The sequence below is a fragment of the Zonotrichia albicollis genome, chromosome 18 (genome assembly GCF_047830755.1).
Source record: "Zonotrichia albicollis isolate bZonAlb1 chromosome 18, bZonAlb1.hap1, whole genome shotgun sequence".
In the NCBI taxonomy this organism is placed as follows: Eukaryota; Metazoa; Chordata; class Aves; order Passeriformes; family Passerellidae; genus Zonotrichia; species Zonotrichia albicollis.
In genome coordinates, this window is record NC_133836.1 from 2,239,316 (window position 1) to 2,259,146 (window position 19,831).

General features: G+C 45.1%; 1 protein-coding gene across 1 annotated transcript in view; it reads left to right on the forward strand.

Moving 5' to 3' along the window:
- The first annotated feature begins 4,002 nt into the window (after positions 1–4,002).
- The window catches only part of SBNO1 (strawberry notch homolog 1), a 31,160-nt gene continuing 15,331 nt past the window's right edge, over positions 4,003–19,831 (forward strand). The window contains exons 1-12 of the mRNA XM_074554171.1: positions 4,003–4,169; positions 10,419–10,552; positions 10,997–11,101; positions 11,948–12,257; positions 13,989–14,089; positions 15,194–15,290; positions 16,366–16,526; positions 17,474–17,607; positions 17,755–17,845; positions 18,790–18,951; positions 19,454–19,589; positions 19,669–19,774. Of these exons, the coding sequence (XP_074410272.1) occupies positions 10,421–10,552; positions 10,997–11,101; positions 11,948–12,257; positions 13,989–14,089; positions 15,194–15,290; positions 16,366–16,526; positions 17,474–17,607; positions 17,755–17,845; positions 18,790–18,951; positions 19,454–19,589; positions 19,669–19,774 (1,535 nt within the window). The 5' untranslated portion in view covers positions 4,003–4,169; positions 10,419–10,420. The remainder of the gene's footprint in view (positions 4,170–10,418; positions 10,553–10,996; positions 11,102–11,947; positions 12,258–13,988; positions 14,090–15,193; positions 15,291–16,365; positions 16,527–17,473; positions 17,608–17,754; positions 17,846–18,789; positions 18,952–19,453; positions 19,590–19,668; positions 19,775–19,831) is intronic.

The window sequence follows — 19,831 nt, forward strand, 5'->3', positions numbered from 1 at the left end:
CGGCGGTACCGGGCCTGCCCGCTGTGCCCGTGCACCGGCACCTCCCAACGCCGCCTCCCTCCTGCACCCTCCGCAGGGCACACGGCCCGCGCCGCCTCGCAGCGGGGATCTGGGGAACTCCTAATCCTGGCGGGATTGTAAAACTCTGCTCTGTGCAATTATTAGGCTGATTTACGCGATGTTTAGCTTAGATCTCCCTGGCTGAAGTTTAAGTCTATTAGTTCCATCTTCCAAGCTTGCCTGGAGAGCAGGTAATGCTCCAGCATTGCACTAAAGCATCAAAGATCTTATGTAAATCCCCATTCCATAATAAGGGCAGCTAAAATATTACAAAGCCAGATGACAGAGCCATCATTATCACCAAGAGAGCTGGAACTGCCTTCAGCATCGATTCCCTGGTCAGAAGCTGCCAAGAGGATTAGTACATATGCTTTGAAATTGGGAAAGCACAATGGCAAAGAGTTACACAGCAATGACTCAAAGCAGGCATGGATCGGGGATGTGGATGGATGCCAAGTGGGCGCCATGGTGGAATCAGGAATTGCCACACAGGACGTTGGTGCTCCATGATAAGCAGAACCCTTACACTGAGCAATGACTCCTGCTTCCTATCTGTGCTACCCCTCCTGCAGCGAGGCCACCTGAACGTGCTCAGGACCTGGGGGGTGGCACTTGCTCTGGCCCAAGCGCTGTCACCACAGGGGTGGCTTCCCTTCCCACCCAGGCTTATCTGCAGCCTCAGGCTGCTCCTTGTCTCCGGGCATTCCCACAGTGCATAAACAGCCAGTAACAGGAAAAAACCCTTCTCATCTTAAGCAAGAACTCAGGCCTCGTCCTTTCCAAGCTGTCCCACAGCAGCTGGGGGCTCACAGGGCAGGAATTCAGTGTGACTGCAGAGTCTCAGGAGGCAGCACAGCATTCCAGGCCACCCCCTCCCCTCCCTGGGACAGCTCTGCACTCAGGCACTTCGGGAGAAGACAGAACAAACCCAGCTCTGACATTTGTTACGTCTGGGTCTTCCATCACCAGGCACATGCATTTTACAGAGAAGCAACCAAAACACACCGGGTATTTCCCTGTAAACTCAAAGCTGCAGCCAGCTGACATCCTGTCCATGAACATCCATGTCCATGGTGTTCTTCCATCAAGGCAGGTACTCCAAGCTCTCTGCAAAAGCACCAGAGCAGACACTGCTCTGATTTTTCCACCCCAGTTTGCACTGTACTTATCACCCAGCTGGGAAAAAAAAGACCTTCATAAATTACTAAGATGATTTCCTCCTTGCAGTAATAGGGAGCACTCTTCCTAATGTCTTGGGAAAGCTCTGGAAACGCCTGAGTGGTTTTGCTCAGCTGTTGGGGGTTGTATATTTTAAATAATTATTTTGTGCATATATATTAAGCAAAGGAACTGAGTTGCCACCGAAGCCGTGCGGGCCACCAGCAGAGGGCAAAGGCAGCCAAGGAATTCTCTTCCCCAGAGCAACAAAGAAAACAGCGTCATCTCCAAGTGGCCGCTGCTCCCGGCGCGGTGCGATCACACCGTGAATTAGCAAAACACGCTGGCTTCACCCCTCAGGTGGCGAGCCATGGATGAGGAGAAGTTAAAACGCTCAATGCTCGGGCCCAAAGGAGCGCGGCTGGGACTCGGGACACGCAGCAGCAGCAGCAGCAGCACACGCAGAGAGCGCTGCCGGCTCCCGGACCCTGCGCTGGAGGCAGCGCTGAAACCCAGTGACCCAAATATCGCCTCCCGTGGTGCCGCATGAGCGGCCCCCGCGAGCACCACGTTTGACTGCGGAAATGTGAAATTGTTTTGTGGGGGAAGGGAGGGAAGGGCGAGCGAGGCGTTGATTTGCTCAGAAAGGGAAGAAAACCTTCAAGGTAAATCTCTCCGGTTTAGATGAACACTTCATCCAGTTAAAAAAAAAAATAAAAATCTTATATTTGAATTCATGGTTTCATTTTCTGTCCAATATACCAAGGAGAGATGCTTGTGAAATGTTCCCACCTGAGAGCAAGTTCTCAGACAGCACCTGTCATATTTGCAATTTGCAAAATAAATGACAGCATTTACACAAATTTCTCGTTCACAAGATGAAATCCCTACAATTTGTGCTTCAGCCACTAGAAATCAAGTGAAAACAATCCCTGAGGGTAACTGCTGAGTATTATATTAAGCAACATCATTTTATAAAGTCGCAGAGTAAAATGCCAGTAGGTGCTACCTGCATTTCATAGATTATAAAATATAATTATATTCAGAATTGTATCTACCAATGATATAAAATAAAAATCTCTGACTAGAAAGTGCAATGAGCTCTGTGAATTGCATGCCAAAATTCTATGGAAACGGAGTCCTGCAGACAAATGTGCCTGTGCTAATTCCACGCCAATGGAAAGCAGCATTTCCAGTGAGATTACTCACCTATTGCAGTCGAGGATGATCAAAACGCTGACAGGTAACTCCCTTTTCAACTCAAGACATCAAAACCCTGCCTTTCTTGTCACGATTGTAAAGTTCGATTCAGCACGTGTGAGCTGTATTTCATCATGCCTTCATCTGAAGTGTGCAGAGGGCAATAACCAAGATAAAAGCTGCCATTTAAATTGTTCTTCTGGTCTCTGGCCTCACCTCTGTCATCTTTCTCTCCATCTGAAGCATCACTGATTAATCTGAATGACTTAAGTCAGTTTAATTAACGTTGCTTTGTCTTTAAATAGTTTAGCCTTAATCTGTCTAATCCTTTATTGGTTATATTAATCCCTGTTAAATTTGTCTAATCATAAAATAAGCAAACTTGCACAAGATTGAATGAGTAATACTGAACATTTGAAGGTATATCATGATTGCTCACATTTCATTTATGTCTGGCTCAATTCTGTGTGAAAGTTCTTACAAATTTTCATGTTTTTACACAACTGGGAAAGCGTTTTATTGGAAGATTGTCTCTTTTAACAAGTCCTCTCAGTCTAGGGGTCTGCAGCTCTAAAAAAAAAAAAGTCTCCAAATGTGGAACCAGCATGAGGGGTCTCCAGATTTTAACTCACTCTTTGCAGCAGCAAGTTTCACATTATAAGCTCGTACAAAATTCGCAAGGGAAAACTCATCTGGCAGCATCCCAGGGAGGGCAGCAGGGATGTCCCCCCGCATTCTCCTGGGGGGTTCCTGTGCAGGAGCTCTGCAGAGCCGCGGTGCCGTGAGGGGGCGGGGGTGGCGGAGTCCTCAGAGCAGGGGGGCACCGGCCGCACCGGGGAGCCGCCAACCGCGGAGGGACGGGACCAGGGGCCGCCTGAAGTGCGACGCGTTCAGCAGCGGGAGCACGGGCGGGGATGAGCTCAGATTCCAGCATTTCCCCTCACGCCGCAGCCCCCGGGACCCGACCCGGTCCCGCCGCTCCGGGGCCGCTCCCGCCAACGCCGCCCCAGGCGGGGGCGCGCGCACGGCGCCTCCCCCCCGCCCCGTGATGCAGCGAGAAACGCGAGATCTCGCGAGAGCTCCGCCGCGCTGCCGAGTTCTCGCCGGCAGCCGCCATCTTGCGGGAGCCTGGGTCACGTGACCGCTAGCAGCCGCTCGCCTCCGCCTTCCCCTCCCCCCACCCTACCGGGAACCGGGCCCGGATCGCCAAGGCTCGACTGCGGCCGCCGCCATGGGGCGGGGCTCGCCCGCGGGGACGTCGCTTATTTGAAGGACGGTGGATACGCCGGGGATTTTTTTTGGGAGGGGGAGGGAAGGAGGAACTTTCTGCCTTCCCCTTGCTGAGGGCAGAGAAAAACCGAGGCGCGGCATGTCACGTGACGGGGAGCGAGCGGGGAGCGCGCGCCGGGGCCCGGTGGCGGCGGTGGGACGCGGAGGGGGGGGGGTGGGCGCGAGACGGCGGCGGCGGCCACGTGACCGGGGAGCCCGCGGGCGGGGGGCGGGTCACGTGGTGCCGAGCGCGCGCCAGCGGCGGGCGGTGGCTGGCGGGGTCACGTGGGCGGGGAGCGCGCGCGGCGCGGCGGGGGGAGGGAGGCGCGGCCCGGGTCACGTGGTGCGGGCGGCCCCCGGCCCCCCCTCCCCTGTGAGGGGAGGGAGGGCAAAGATGGCGGCCGTGAGTTAGAAAGCGGCGGGCGGCGGGGCCGGCGGCGGAGACTTCCAGGAGCCCGCGGGAGGATCGAGTGCGACAGAGAGTAAGTGCCGCGCTGCTCTTTTGCCTGGCGTCGCGTCTGTTTGGCCGCCTCTGGCCGCTCCCCGCGTTGTGGGGCCGCCCCGGGGGTTTCTTCCCCTCAGCTCCTCACCGGGGCCCGCGGCGGCGGCGCGGGGATGTCCGGGGAGGACCCGTTGTGCTGGGAGCGGCTCCGCGTCTCCCTCGGTGCCTCAGCCCGGGAAGGCTGCGCGGCCGCCCCCGCAGGGGTCCCGGTGGGCCGGGGGCGGCGCGGCGGGCGGGGTAGGCGCCGCCGCCGCCCCGGCGGAGCCCCGCTTGTCCCGCGAACTTCGTGCCCGGCGGCGCGCGGGGGCGGGCGGCGGGGCCCCCCGGGTCTGGGGGAGCGCTCCTCTAACGGGGGCGGGCGCGGCGCTGGGTTCGGCCGCCCTCCCCCCGCCGCATCCCTACGCGGGCAGAGCCCCCCGGGCCGGCCCGCGCCTTTGTGCGCTCTTTCCGCGGCCGCTGATTGTTGAGGTTCGAAATGGAGAAACGAGGCGGGGGGGATGGGGGTGTTTGATTTATGGTGCCGGAGCGGCTCCCGAAGCCGCCGTGAGACGGAGCCCTCCCGCCCTTCCCCGGGATCGCGGTGCTGTTGAAGGGATCTTTAAAGAGGTGAAGGTCTGGAAACAAAAAGTCGCGCATGGGACGGGATTACGCAGCCGATTGTGGCCCAACCCGGAAGTTTATGTCGGGAACACGTGTTGGTGCGAGGGTGGCGGGGCCGCAGCCGCCGACCCCCGGCCCTGCCGCCGCCTCCCCCGGGGCTTCCCCGCCCCGCCGAGCCCTCGGGGCCCCGCTGCTCCCGGGGAGCTGAACCGCGGCGGCGGACACGGCCTCAAAGTCCAGGCACTCGTAACGAGCGCACCTCAAACAGAGGTTGCTAGGGTGAGTAATAGTTTAACGTAGAAATGCTCCTACAGTCTGATGGGGAAGAGGCCTTTTGGGGTTTTCTCCTGGATTTTTTAGGGTTGTTTCTTTATTATTTTTAGCTGTCCAGGTTCCACGCTGCATTTGAGGGTATAAATCAGAACTCCTGTACTTTCTTTCGGGTACTCTTAGGCTGGTTCTATGTGTTTGATATCTGTTAAAGATGAAGCTGATTTTGTAAATCCTTAAAAATAAAACCCTTGAATTGATCTGTTAGGTAACTCCAGAGTGAGTAAAAAAAAAAATTCAGTGTGATCAAACGGCACAGTGTGAAGTTAGGAATTAACTCGGTGGTAGACTGTTTGGCTTTAGACTACCAAGGTTCTGTCTGGATTAAAATTATTTTAAAACATACATTAATGTTTTGTAAGCTGCCCTCCCTCCAAAATGAAAATCTGTAGTTGATGTTGTAAAGCAAGAATTGAAATTGTGTAACAGCGTGACATTTGAGTTAGTATTCTGTATCTCCCTCGAAGCCATGAGATGTTATATTTGTATGCAATCTTAATATTTAGAAATAAATTGTGGGCAGTTTGTCTTTTTGTCCAGACTACTCTGGTTTCAAAACTGGCTGAGAGTTACTCTAAAAGCCCTTGAGGCAGGTCAGGGTATGGGAAATGGGGCTGTGGGACACACCTGGAGCTGCCTCCCTGGCTGAAACCGAGGATCCTGGTGCTCACATGCTGCTCTTTTTCTTTGAGATTTTACTTCTTAAAAACTTTCACTGCTGGCCCAATTACCAGCTCCAGCCCTTTAGTCTGAAAGCAGATTTCATGCCAAATTATTGCATTGTTAAGTCTTTTAATGTTTTCAGAAGTTCTGAATTTCACATTTGCAGACTGTGTAACATGGCAGTTGTAAATTCTGTAAAGCAGTCATTGAAAAGCATTGAGGCAGAGTTGAACCCATGGTGCCCTGAAGTGTCCCTCCTGTCCTTGAAAGCTTTGAGTGGTGACCAGCCTTGGAAAAGTGGGAATGATTTTTCCAGGATTGGATGAACTCCTGGTTTTTGTGAGAACACCTTTGTACGTGTGAATGCAAAATTAACTGCTCGTCTTGAGGTTAAGGCATGGAAGGATGAGTGAGTTCATTAATTAGGGTTTTGCTCTTTGATTGGATGGTGACTTGGAGAGGACCAGAAGGGGTTGGGTTGGTTGAATTGTTGGTTTTTTTGCTGTTACCAGGTTCCTTCTGGAGACAAAAGCTGTGAAATGAGCAGAGCCCACGTGGCTGCCCAGAGAATCCTGTTGGGTGGGATGGGGCTCTGAGAGGCTGCGAAGGGAGATGTGAAATTTTCAGGTCAATAATAACTCCTGGCTTAGTCAGGCAGAGAATTTGCAGGGCAAAGCTGTCTTGTCTGTACAACTCCAGCATTTGTGTGATGTTCCGCAGGGTTTCCAGTGCAGCTCAGGTGTTGCCCAGCAAGGCAGTGGAAGAGCTGTGCGGTGCCAGAGCAGAGGCTGAGGGTGCTGTTTGTGCCAGGGCTGCCCCAGCTGGGCACGGGCTTGGGAACAGCAGCTCCTGCTTGGTTGGGATGTTTGCTTTGGAGCAACTTCTGATACTCTGATTGATTATGGTTCTAAATGAGCACTTCAGGCATGCAGTGTCACTGTGTGTAACTCACAGACCTGAAAATCAAAAGGCTTTTCATTGTTTGGGGTTCTACCATTATGTTTCTCAGGGCAAACAGAGCAGGTTGCGTGACATGTGTTTTAGAATCTTTTTTTGTTTTGTTTCTTTGTATCAAAGCTAAAATGGAAGGAGAGAGAGAGCCAGGTTGGCATGGATACATGACATGATATTAAACATGGCATTCTGGTTTTGTATCTTTAAATCAGGAATTATTTACATAATGTGCAGTAATCACGAAACTGTCTCTTTATCAAAGTTTTAAGCTATGTTCTTCATCAGGAGAGCACCTTACAGAAATGTTTGGTGTGTTTTGGTGGCCCTTCTTGAAATACCATTTTGTTTTTGCTTCATACAAAGAAAGTAATTAAGATATTACTACTGTTGAAATTTTATAAATACATTTTTTAGTTTCATTTAATAGGCTGATTCTTGCTCAGTGACATTGGACTACCTCACTAAACATAGACAATCTTATCTGCAAGATTCTACATGCTCAAAACAGTTCTTTGAGTGATGAAATCCTCAGGGAACAGCTTGTAATATTCACAACTTTTTAATAAGTATTTTCTTTCGGAGATTTTGAAGATGTGGCAAACAGGTCCTTATATAGTATTGCCAAGGCTGAGCTGCAGAGCTTGATAAAGTCACTTTCACTTGTGTGAGCTGAGGAGCCTCCTACCTTGCAAGATTATGGAGCTGCTTCAGCCTGATAATGTTTTAAGCTTAACCAGCATGTGCTACAGAAAATAAAATGTTACCACAATGCAGCTTCTGCTGTGTATTTTTTCTTCCTCATTTAATTTCCTTGTTAAATTACAATGAGGAGGGTGGGCAGCATTGGTGCTTGGGAGTTGCACAAAGGCTAAAATTGGTGCTAAGTATTCAGTGACTTCTAATGTAAAAAATCTAGAAGTTCAGAATTCCTTTTGTTCCAAACAATGCAGCTTTGTTCCTACTGTACAGAAACAAAATGAGTGAAACTAGTCAAACTTTCATTGTCCAAACTGACAGACAAACAATTGCTGTTGTTTTACTGAGCTTTTTGCTGGGTTGTGAGCAACCATGAATTTTTAAGATTTAAAATTTGGGGTGTCAGGAGAGGGGTGCAGCTGGGGGACTTCTTACATGAAAACAGCTTTGCTAGGAAGAGAGTTTCTAAACTGGAGATATTCACTCTGAAATTGTGGGAATTGCTTTGCTGGTTTCTATCACCAGTCATTTAAAACTTTGAAATAAGCAACTAAAGCATTGCTGCTATGAGTTGGTTTTTTTTCTGAACTCTGAAACTTTTAAGTCTCAGCCATCATGTTTTTAAAGGTTAAACATGTTGGGGTCAGTGGCATCGTGGAAATGTTAAAGTGGACATGAAACAGATGGGATGGGCTGGGACACCCTTGCAGGGTGGCTGGGGAAGATGTTTTGTGGTGTTGCTGTGGGTTTTTCTTCTAGCTTTGGTTTTGCTTTGAGTCTCAACTTCATAGAAAGGCCTTTCATTCCTGTATTGTGAGAGCAGACTCAGAGTTCTCGAGTCTTTTCATTTTTTCTTACTTAAGTGAAAAGCCCCAACTTCTGCTGCTTCTGCCTTTTTATGCCTCTATTTAGTCCAGTCCCTTAACTTTCAACCAAGTTTTAGTCATATTTTCGTTTAGGAGTGGGGTGATCACAACTCCATACAGACTAAGGAATGACTTCACTGATGGTTTCCAATTGTACATTTAGACATTTTAGTTTATTTGTCCTTTGAGCAAAGTTGTTGCCCTGTGTGCAAGGGTGCTCATGCCTCTTTCCCAAATGGAAGTTGTGATTTTTTAAGTGTTTTGGAGCTGTTTTGGTGGGGTGACCTGTGTGAATTCCCCTTCTGTAGAGAAATTCATCTTCAGTAGCTGCTCTCAAGTTCTGAACACCAGAAGTACTGATAAGCAAAGATCTCATCTGCAGACTTAAACCTTTCTCCCCTCACCTGTTTCTGGTTAGCAAACAAAGCTGCTCTTCTAAACCTGGATGTGATGGTCACTGTAAAGATTTTATTCTGCTGAAAATGAAGGATTTATCCTGCCTGATTAATGTACATATGTACATTATGTATCTCCCTTTTCTGAGAGAGGCAGCACAATCTTTGTGGAATGAAAGGTGAAACTGAAAGTCAGATCTTCCCACTTTTGTTCACCCATTCAGGATTCTGGGAGACAGGCTGCTGGGTGGTGACATCCTTTAGTGCTGCTGCCATATCAATTAAGTGTGCTAGATCACTTAATACTTCTTAATATTTTCTGTACCTCATAGCAACAAACAAAGCCATTCTGCAAATTTATTTACTCACCTGCAATACCTTTAAGAAAGAGGAGGCAGGTTCTGGGAAGCAAATGGTGTTTGGTGGGGCTGTGTGTAGTCAGTAGCAGTCCCACCAATTGTTTCTTGCTTTGATATTGTTTGGAGCGTCTTTAAGTCTTTGCTACATTAAAATGCACCTTCCCCTTGTCCCAGTATCTTGCACTTGTGGTGCCACCATCTCATGAATTGTGAGTATGAATCCACAACCAAAGGGTTTCTCCCTGCTATTGCACAGACTAAAACTGGGGAGAGTAAGAACTGAGTGCCTGAGGCTCAGCTTATTACAAGAATTACCTGTTCTGCTGAAAGTGCTGAGGAAGATGTGAGAGCAGCCAGCTGGATGTGGCTCAGCTGTGCATGTACAGGGGACAAGCAAGGGAATGCTGTTCTGGAGTCTTGTGAATGAACATCTAAAATGCCAACAAATAATTTTGTCCTCTTACCTATTTAGAGTAGGTGTTTGGCTTCATTGGGTTCCAATGTTTTATTCCCAGTGGGTGTTAAGGGGTGTGGAGGGTGAATGAAATTAAGATCTGCTTGAGATGTATTTTAGACTGTATAAGCAACAGCTCAAGTTCTGTGAGATAATTTAATTTTTTTCTTAATACTGAGGCAGATGGGTTTCCTTCTTAAGCAATGAAATGTGTTATCTCCTCTCTTCATCTTTAAATATGGAGTATTTGGCTTTTTAATAAGTTTTTATGCTGTCTAGAATAGCTTTTTGAAATTAGTTTTGCTTGTCCTACACATAAAGGAGTCTGTGACCTGATGTTAGTGTCCTATTTAATAAGCACTTACTTACATACCATAATAGTGGCACATTTGTTCTCTCCACTAAGCAAAACAAAATTTCTCCAGTGAATGAATGTAACCTAATGTAAGGGCAAGCAAAAAATTAAAGCTTTCCTTATAAGCTCTTTATCACTAACTTGTTACAAGATAAAGTAAATGAGTTTTAATTGTGCTTCCCTCGTGCAGTTGCTTCACTGACAAAGATGGATCATTAGCATAACACGGGCTCACCATTTCTGCTCTTGGTATTTCTTGCAATCCTTGAAAATGTAGTGCCTCAAAGACTAGAAAAGGTCTCTTAAGTTTATGGCTGTGATAGCATTTTGTGTAGTAAACTTTCATTCTCCCTGCTTTTAGATGTGGTGAGTATGTTGAAAAGCCTGCAAATAAACTAAAGAACCAGAGCACATCTAGAAAGTGACTGTGTGTACAAGAGACTGCACTGTGAATGCCACTAAATGCAGGAAATGGAGCTGTGTGTGGGCAAAAAAATAAATCAGAGTTAAATGTACTTGTACTTAAGATTTCTTTTTTTTTTTTTTTTTTTTTCCAGAGATGGTGGAGCCAGGACAAGATCTGTTGCTTGCTGCTTTGAGTGAGAGTGGAATCAGTCCAAATGATCTCTTTGATATTGACTCTCCAGATGTGGTTCTTGCAAATCCAGCACCAACTCCAGCTGTTCAGCAGGTTAAAACAAGAACAGGGATTTGTTAGAGCTTGGGTTTGCTGGGATGAAGGGGTTAAAGGGGATGGTGTGCATGGCAAGTGGTTCAAGCATGTGGAGTTTTCTGAAGTTTCTTGCTTCAAGTACTGAGATTGGATAATAGTTTGTGAATTAATTTTAGACTTCCATACAAAAAAGCAATGTCAAACACTTGAGGTCAGTACAGACAGAAATGTGCTTAATTCTGGCATGACATGGGGACACAATGCCGGGTATCCATGGAGAGCTCTCATGCCATTGGGGTCTAGCTGCTCTGCAATAAAATGCATAAAAAGTGTAATGAAATACCACATTTAAGCTCCATGATGGCCTTCACTCTGCCAGAGTGTAGCCACTTGAGGCACAGCCTGGAACAAAAGCCTGAAGGTTTTATCCCTGCTGCCTTGTTTGCTTCCTTCCCCGCGCAGTCGGTGCCGCTCAGCGCCCTGGAGCTGGGGCTGGACACTGAGGCTGCAGCTGCTGTCAAACAGGAACCAGAGGCTGTCTCCACTCCAGCCCTGTTAAATGTTCGGGTAAGGGCTGAGCTGCTGCTCCAGGGGTTGGGGTTTGCCTGGGCAGGGGGCTCAGCTTGGGCTGGCCACCAGGTGCCCACAAAGCTGCTCCACCTCCTCCACCTCAGCTGCACCAAGGCTGAAAAACCATGGTGAAAGGCTCATGGGTTGAGATAAGGACAGGGAGATCAGCAATTTGTCATGGGCAAACCAGACTCAACTCAAGGAAATTAATTCATTGCTAGTTAACAATGGAGGAGGAAAATGAGAAGAACAAATCTAAAAATACCTTCTCCCCACTCCTTCCTTTGTCCTGGGCTCAACTTCACTCCTGGCATCCATGGTCCTCCAAGGGCTGCAGGGGAGTCCCTGCTCCACACCTGGGGTGCCTCCTCCCCTTCCTTCACTGACCTTGGTGTCTGCAGGGTTTTCTCACATATTCTCACTCCTCCATCCCAGCTGCTGATGGTGTAACAGTTTTTGCCTGTTGTTAAACAAATGCCTTCTCACAGGCGCTGCCAGTTACACTGACTGGCCGAGCCTTGGCCAGCAGTGGGTTGGACTGGCTTTATCAGATATGGAGGAAACTGTAGTGGTCATGGGTGATGAATTTTTCATGGTTTTTTTTCCTTTACCTTAAAATCTAAAAAAAAAAAAAAACCTTCTGAAATATGTACAATGTATTCAGAAATAATTTTTGCTCAGACTGTTGCAGCACAAGATGTTACTCTGGCACCTTCAGCATGTTACTTGAAGACAGACAAGTGTCTTCTAAAAACTGGTGTATCCTGTGTGCTCAACGAAGTGTAATAAAGTTTGCTCTCTTTTTGACTGTTTTCTGAAAATCTCCTGCTTCTTTGTTGCCAGCAACCACCATCCACCACAACCTTTGTGCTGAATCAAATAAATCAGCTCCCGACCCTGGGGACGACCATCGTGGTGACAAAGACGACGCCGGTGACGACCTCGCGGCAGACGATCACTGTAGCAAAGATCATCCAGACCAGCACAAGCACCCGGCCCTCGGTGGCAGCACCAGCAGTTCGCAATGCCTTGACCACTGCACCTTCCAAGGAGCAGATTCAGCTGAAAGATCTGCTCAAGAACAACAGTCTTAATGAACTCATGAAACTGAAGCCACCTCCTAATATTGCCCAACCAGTAGCGACAGCAGCGAGTGAGTTTGCTTTCTTTGTGATTACAGTATTTATTTAAATAGAGGAATAACAGATCTTTGCACATCATGGATTTTCATTGATTAGTACAATATCCTGGTAAATTGAAGTGGTTCAGGAAGCCTAATAAAATTCATCCTAACTGTAGTAGTGTTAGAATTCAGGGCAGAGAAGTATGAAATAACAGAGTTAAAAATTTAAACTCTTAATTTGTGGCATGGGACAAGGAAAATGACAGATTGCAGCTGTAAAATTGGTGCAAGTATTTTGTGAACATTACTGAAGTCTGTTAGCTATGTTACTGGAGTCTCCACCAGTTCCTGTTCTAGCATGTGCTTAGAACTACAACAAACTAATACTCTTTTCTACTTGGCATCTTCCAAACTACATTTGTAGCACATAAGGTGTTTGTGTGGATTGTCTCCTGCAAAAAGAAAATCTGTCCCTTTGTTTCATTGGAGGCATCAAATCTATTGTTTAAGAAATTAAGTCCTAAAAACTTGCTGTTTATTTTCATGTTACTTCTGAAGTGCTGCAGTAAGTTAAATGCCACAAGTCCTTTGTTATCACACTCCAAATCCTCATGTTGTGATTTCTTCCATAATATTTCCTTGTATGTTATTTCTAACATGTGGTCAGCTTGTGTAAGGAAAAAGTTGCATGTGTGTGTAACTAACTCTTTCAAGCTGTTCTGATTTTAACATGTTAAGATCAGATTAGTTCAGTTAGAAAATACCTTCAGTGCTGCTTTTTTTTCTGAAGGATACACAGGCATTTTGTGGATTTCTGTTATTTTCATTGTCTCTGGAACAAGCTTTGCTGATTTTATAGGTGTGGTTGGCATAACCTATTTTTCTGTGTGCAGAGAGAGTGCAGTGCAGGAGCTGTCAGTTAGAACTGAAACAAAAAGCAGAATGTCCCTCCTTGTGTCATTGCCTTCTCTTAGGGAGTGGCTGCCAAAACCCAAGTTGGGACATGAACTGAAGCTGGGGCAGGGAGAAAAGGAAGTGAGGAAGAGGAGGGGAGAAAGCAGAAGGGGATAAGTCAAGTTTTATTAAACCAAGTGAAAACTCAGAGAAGCACAGAATAGGTGCCACCAGCACACAGGAACTGTTAGAGTGGCACAGCTGCAGAAAACAGTGCAATCTGTAGCTTCTGTGTACAGTGAAAAGGAAACCTGCAACTTCTAGAACTGCATTCCTAATCTTATTTGTGTTCCTGTGTCTCTGGATCTTTCCTTGTGTTTATTTAAAAAAAAATGGCAAATACTTGTGGAAAAGAGAAGCTCTTGAAAGGAAAATAGTCTTTTCATATAATTCAGGCAGCAGGAGTTCTAGATGGGAAAATATTAAGAAGTTAAATTATGCAGTGCCTTTGAGGAAAACATTTATTTGTGCAAGTGCCCTAATTGTTTTTAGGGGCAATTATGCTAAGTTTATTACATGCATTGATATGATGGAAGCCTGACAGCTGCTTTCAATATTTTGCATCCATCCTTATGCAAATTATTTTAGTTGTGTACTGAGCCCTATTCCTAGTCCCTTGCAATTGTGACTGAAGACAGGAAGGTTAATAAATGGTCTTCTTAAAGGATCCTGTTACAAATTCGTTCTTGAAGCATCATTGTGCTCCTGGTTACTTTAAACTTCTCTTTCAGCTCATTAATAGAGCAGCATGTAAATGTGAGTTGATGTTTGGAGGGAATTCTGTAAACCACAACTTTTCTTTTGCAGCTGACCTAAGCAACGGTGCAGTGAAGAAGGAGGCTTCCACAAAAGAGGTAGCAAGGATATGGATAAATGACATTAAAATGAGAAGTTTTTCACCAACTGTGGTAAGTGGCACAGATGGTTCATTTGCCAACCCAGTGTGTTGCTGGCCATGAACAGTTGTGGCCAGTTCCAGGAGTTACTCATACTTGTCCTGTGTGTGGTGGAACTGTCAAGTGCATCTGTTTGTTCCAAAGGTCAGTTGCTCCACGAGATGAAACTTGGTTAGATGAGTGAAGTTAACAGCTGTGCTGAGCTTAGATATAAATGACAATTTTAAGAAATTACTGTCCTTAGCAGAAGCTGCTGTGGGCCAAGAAGGGTGTGGCTCTGATTAAAGGTGATAAGCACAGTGTTTCCTCTGGGTTAAAACATTTTCTTTTGAAATCACTAGCAGTGAGGAAACTGAAAGACTTCCCCCTAGCATGGCTGTGCTTCTGGGCAGTTAAATTGAAGATTTAAATTGAATATCATTCAATTTTCTAAATGTAATAAAATTACCTTCTGATGCTGTAAACGTTGGAGTTTTGGCATCTTCACTGATATCTGGACTTAGGCTGATGTTTGGGAAGAGCTGTGCTCCTCAGTGGCTGCCATACAGAAGGGCTTTTTCAGATCACTTCTTGTGTATTAAACATCAGTAGTTGTGGAAGATGTTTGATTTTTCATCTGTTGAGTGCTTTACAAATATTTATATATTTACATTGGCCAGCGTCATAGTGAGTGGGTAACTGTCAGGTTTCAGAGAATACTGGACAGAACTGACTATTTAACTCTATAGTGGTGGAGTTGTGGAGCTGCAGGGGACTCCAGGGGAATTCTTGGACATGAGGGCTGTCATGTTTTCAAGGCAATTTCCTTTAAGTCATTGTCAGGTTTTAATATGCAGTAAGAAGAATTTCTTTTTAATTCTGCTTATGTGAGTTTGGAGTGCTTGATGTCTTTGCAAAGAAGAGGAAGTTCTCTGACTTGGTGTCTTTAGAGGGTTGTTCAGAGTGTAAGAAATCTGCATTTGTGTGTAGTTTCCCAGCGATTCACTGGTTTGTTCCCTGCATGTGTTAAAACATTGAAGTGCAAGTTTGTCCTCATTTCCTTTCTCATGGTAATTTCCAGGAGATGGAATATTAACCATGTGCTGTTGGACTAACACAAATATTTCTCCATTCTAGAAAGTGCCAGCAGTAAAAGAAGAGGAGGAACCTGAGGAGGAAGATGAAGAAGAAATGGGCCATGCAGAGACCTATGCTGAATATATGCCAATAAAATGTATGACCTGATCTCCTGTTACATCAAAAGGCTGGATGTTTTGAGAGTTCATTTATTTACTCCTGTGTAATTACTAACACAGAAAATAGATACTGTCTGAAGTTAACAGGACCTGAATGTGTTGGGGGTTTTCCTAGGAAATTCATCCTCTGTAAATGCTAGATTTGGAAGATAAGTAGATTTTTAAAGAGGAGTTCTTCAGTATCATGGAGCAGTATTTGTCTTACAGATGTGACTGATGAACTAAAATCAGGTCTGTTATTTTACCTCTGTTAAGATGCCTTGTGCCTCAGCAGAGGAAATTTTGTGAAGGGATTCAGTGCTCACAGCTACACTTAGGAATCTAGTTTGAGTCTTTTGGTGTGAAATCACCCTAAGTACATTCTTCCTGCATTGTTCCTGCCTGACTACTTAGGACTGGCTGGTTTCTGAGTGAATCTTTTACTGCTGTTAATTGCCATCTCCTCTTTTTTCTCTTTTCTTTGTTGTACCCATTGACAGCAAGCTGTTATCTTGTTTGCTGAATTCAGTGACCTGCTGTAAAAGCAAGGCTTTTTGCAGGGAGTTTGTAGCTAAATGGTTAATTTTTATTGTTACTGATGAGATCTGTCAGCAATTAAACCATGTCTGTTCTAAATCTTTTCTCCTCTCATTCTGCTTAAAATGGCACTATATAAATAGTGAGAAGAATGTTGCTTTTGTGATTCTGGCATCCTGAGGCTGCTTCTGGCCTTTTTGAGAAAACAAGGTTCAGACTGGTTTTTCTCAAACAAGTCAAGTACACAAATACTTTATTTTCTGTAAAGTGAATTTTATCTAATCACAAAAATTGTGGGAAGGTGGTGAGAAGAGGAAGTTAGGATTGCAGTTATAAATTCAGATTAATGTGTTCCTTCATATGCAGTGCAGTTTAACGCTTGACAGATTGTTGCAGTGAAACATTCTCGTTGTTGAGTTCAGCCTTTGCAATCACAATTGCAAGTTGTTTGGGTAAATATAATAACTCATGCTGCAGCAACAGAACTCTGTATTTTGTTTTTAACTTCTGCCTTCCTTCCCCTTCTTTCTCCGCCAGTAAAAATTGGTCTACGTCACCCTGACCCAGTGGTGGAAACCAGCTCCTTATCCAGTGTGACTCCTCCTGATGTGTGGTACCAGACATCAATATCAGAGGAAACCATTGACAGTGGCTGGTTGTCAGCTTTGCAGCTGGAAGCAATCACTTATGCAGCCCAGGTATGCCAGACATCAGCACAGCTTAAAAGCTAACAGAGAATTTAAGAAGAAAAACTAAAATCTGACAAGTGCAGCTATGTCAGTTTTACAAGGAGATAAAATAATAAGAGCTTAAAGGTTTGACTTGCATTAGAAGATGGCAGGTGAGCTTCAGCTCAGATAAATGTGAGGTAATACACCCAGGAAAATTTCCTCTAAACCACTTCCATGATGGGGATCTTTTAAATGTCTTAGAACATGTTAGTCATTTTTATTTCTCTGAAGTAATTGAATGGCTGCAGCAGCAGCAGGCTGAGAAAGCCAGCCCTGTTTGACATCCTTGGGAAGGGAATAGAGAGCAGCACTGGGTGTTATTTTGCTGCTGGGTTAAATTTCAGTGTGCCCCCCCCAGATGTGTGTGCAGCACTTTGTGTGCTGGGGAAGGAGGCAGTGGAGTGAGGGACAACTGAAATGGTCACAGGAGGGAAAAGTTACCTCATGAAAAGAGACTGGGGCACCTGGGGATGGAGGGCAGAGAAAGGAAAGGGAATGAAATCAGGGTTAAGATCATGAAGTGAGTGATACACAAAACCAAAAGCAGAACAGAACTTGGTGACACTGACAGGAGATTGGTTTAAAATTGGTGGATTCAGAATCCTGCATTCCACAGGCTGTGGATGTCTGGGTCTTGCTGCTACAAAAGGCTGTGCAGGAGCCTATCAGTGGGTTAGGAAAAGACACAAAATATTGGACAGGTGTTTAGAGAAGTTCTGGGTGCTGAGGGAAGAAAGGGGGGAATGGCTCCACAATGCAGTTAGGGGTGCTGTGCTCTCCCTAAAGAAAATCCCCTCTTCCTGCTTCCAGGACTTTGCTTGGACCACTGGTCCCCTCCAATAGGATGTTTGTTTGCTCTTTTCTGTGATGTGTTCTGGAGAATGTGTACAAGTTCTTTGTTCTTTCTCCTACAGCAACATGAAACATTCCTGCCCAATGGAGACAGAGCTGGATTCTTGATAGGTGATGGTGCTGGTGTAGGAAAAGGAAGGACCATAGCTGGAATAATCTATGAAAATTACTTGTTAGGCAGAAAAAGAGCAGTCTGGTAAGTGTGCCAGGATTTGTTAGAGCAGACGCCCCAGTGACTCTGTGACCTAAATCCAGGGTCATCTGTCTCCTGACAAATGTCCTAGCAGCTGGCTGCCTTTGACCTGCTGGGACTTACAGCATGTGCTTTGTTTTGTATCCTCAGGTTTAGCGTGTCCAATGATCTGAAATACGATGCTGAGAGAGATTTGAGAGATATTGGAGCAAAAAACATATTGGTGCATTCATTAAACAAGGTGTGGAAACTTTTTACTATGTACACTTGGGGCAAACCTTTAGGTACGCCTGAGTGACGAGTTGTGCATGTTGAGTGTTTTAAGAGCAAGAATGCTCTAATTTCAATAAATTTGCTGTCTAGGTCTTGTTTGACAGGCCTAAAATCTTACAAAGAACCACACAGAGCTTTAAGTTAATCATGTAAATAGGCCCCTTGTAGGATTAAGTCTTAGCATGTGTGCTTTTTTTAAAAAAAAAAATCTGTACTTCAAGTCACTACTGGCACTATTAGTAGAATATTTTCTAGAAGTTGAAATATTCTTTACATCTTTAAAGCTTTGTAGCATTTGATTTTTTTACTTTCTATCTCTCAGTGCACATTTTATATATCATGCTTTTTGTGTGTAATGCTTGAATAATGGACCTGCTCAGTGATTTATTAAAGCAGCAGTGGTGTGTGCAGTTATTTTTGGAGACACTGCCTCTGCTCTGGATTAGCTGCTTAAATTGTAAAGTGTGAGTACTGATTGAATTCACCGAACTTAAAAGTTTGGTTTAAGTTGATATTTTTGCTTTGTGGATTCTTAATTTCCAAAACAAGGCTTTAGAAATCATCATTTATGGTAGCAGCTGTAAATACACTTGAAGTATTGGCTCTTAAAGGGCTACAATTGAGATTTTAGTTTCAATGTATTTAAAGTAAGGAAACCATGTAGCTGAAGAGTATGGCTGCTCAGCTTCTGAAACCTCAGATTTAGTGTTCCTAAAGTCTGTGTTTAAGTAAGGCCCTGTATAACCCCTTAACCCCACTGCCATCAGCTGTGCCCTGGTCATGGTGTGGGGTTCTGGGTGGCCCCAAGCGTTCCCACCTTTCAGTTTGAGACCACCAGCATCCCTTCATCTGGTAGCTGGGATTGAGGAGGAGACTCTCTGGATTAACTTCTCTAATTTCTATTTGTTGCAGTTCAAGTATGGGAAGATTTCTTCCAAACATAATGGAAGTGTGAAGAAAGGTGTCATCTTTGCTACCTATTCCTCTCTGATTGGGGAAAGTCAGTCTGGTGGTAAATACAAAACCAGATTAAAGCAGCTCCTTCACTGGTGTGGTGAAGACTTCGATGGAGTTGTATCCTTTTTCTGGAATTCATTTGATTATAATGAAATTGCTATTTAAACTTATCTTTAAAGGTTTTTAGATATTCTTTATTTGTAGTGGCAATCAGTTGTGTGCATGCTCTGACATTACATTTACAGTTTTACAAACTTTGTGCCAAACATGTGACCATCGACTTGCTGCTACACAACTCTGCTACAAGAGTGAAGTTTCTAGTTTTTTCTATATCAAACCTATAAAATTAAGCAATTGTCCTTCAGAACTCTGAGTTTACATTGATATTTTATGGATTTGTTTAAATATATATTTGGAGCGCCACCAGCATTTTCAAGAACTCCAGTGTGGCAATTTATTATCTAAATATTTTTCCAAGGTTTTTAGTAAAAATGACCAGTGTCTGGTGTTTACAATTTCCACCTGCCCCCTATTGTAAGTAGTAGATTTTCTTGCCTTCTGTTCTAGCTCCTCATTCTGTGCATTAGTGGGACAAAGCTTTTCCTTAATTCCAGTTCAGATTGTATTTGACGAGTGTCATAAAGCAAAGAATCTGTGTCCTGTTGGTTCATCAAAACCAACAAAAACAGGTCTGGCTGTATTGGAACTTCAAAATAAACTTCCAAAAGCCAGGGTTGTTTATGCCAGTGCCACAGGTATGTACTGCTGGGTTTGCATTAAATGTTTCTGGGTGGTTTTGCTGGCACTGGTACAGATTTATCTTTCTCTTTTTAGGTGCATCTGAGCCAAGGAACATGGCATATATGAACCGTCTTGGAATATGGGGTGAAGGAACTCCATTTAGGGAATTCAGTGATTTTATTCAGGCTGTTGAAAGAAGGTAAAGTTTCAAAGACCTACAGCAGAATGCACAGGGTTGTGGCTGAGTGTACTCCCA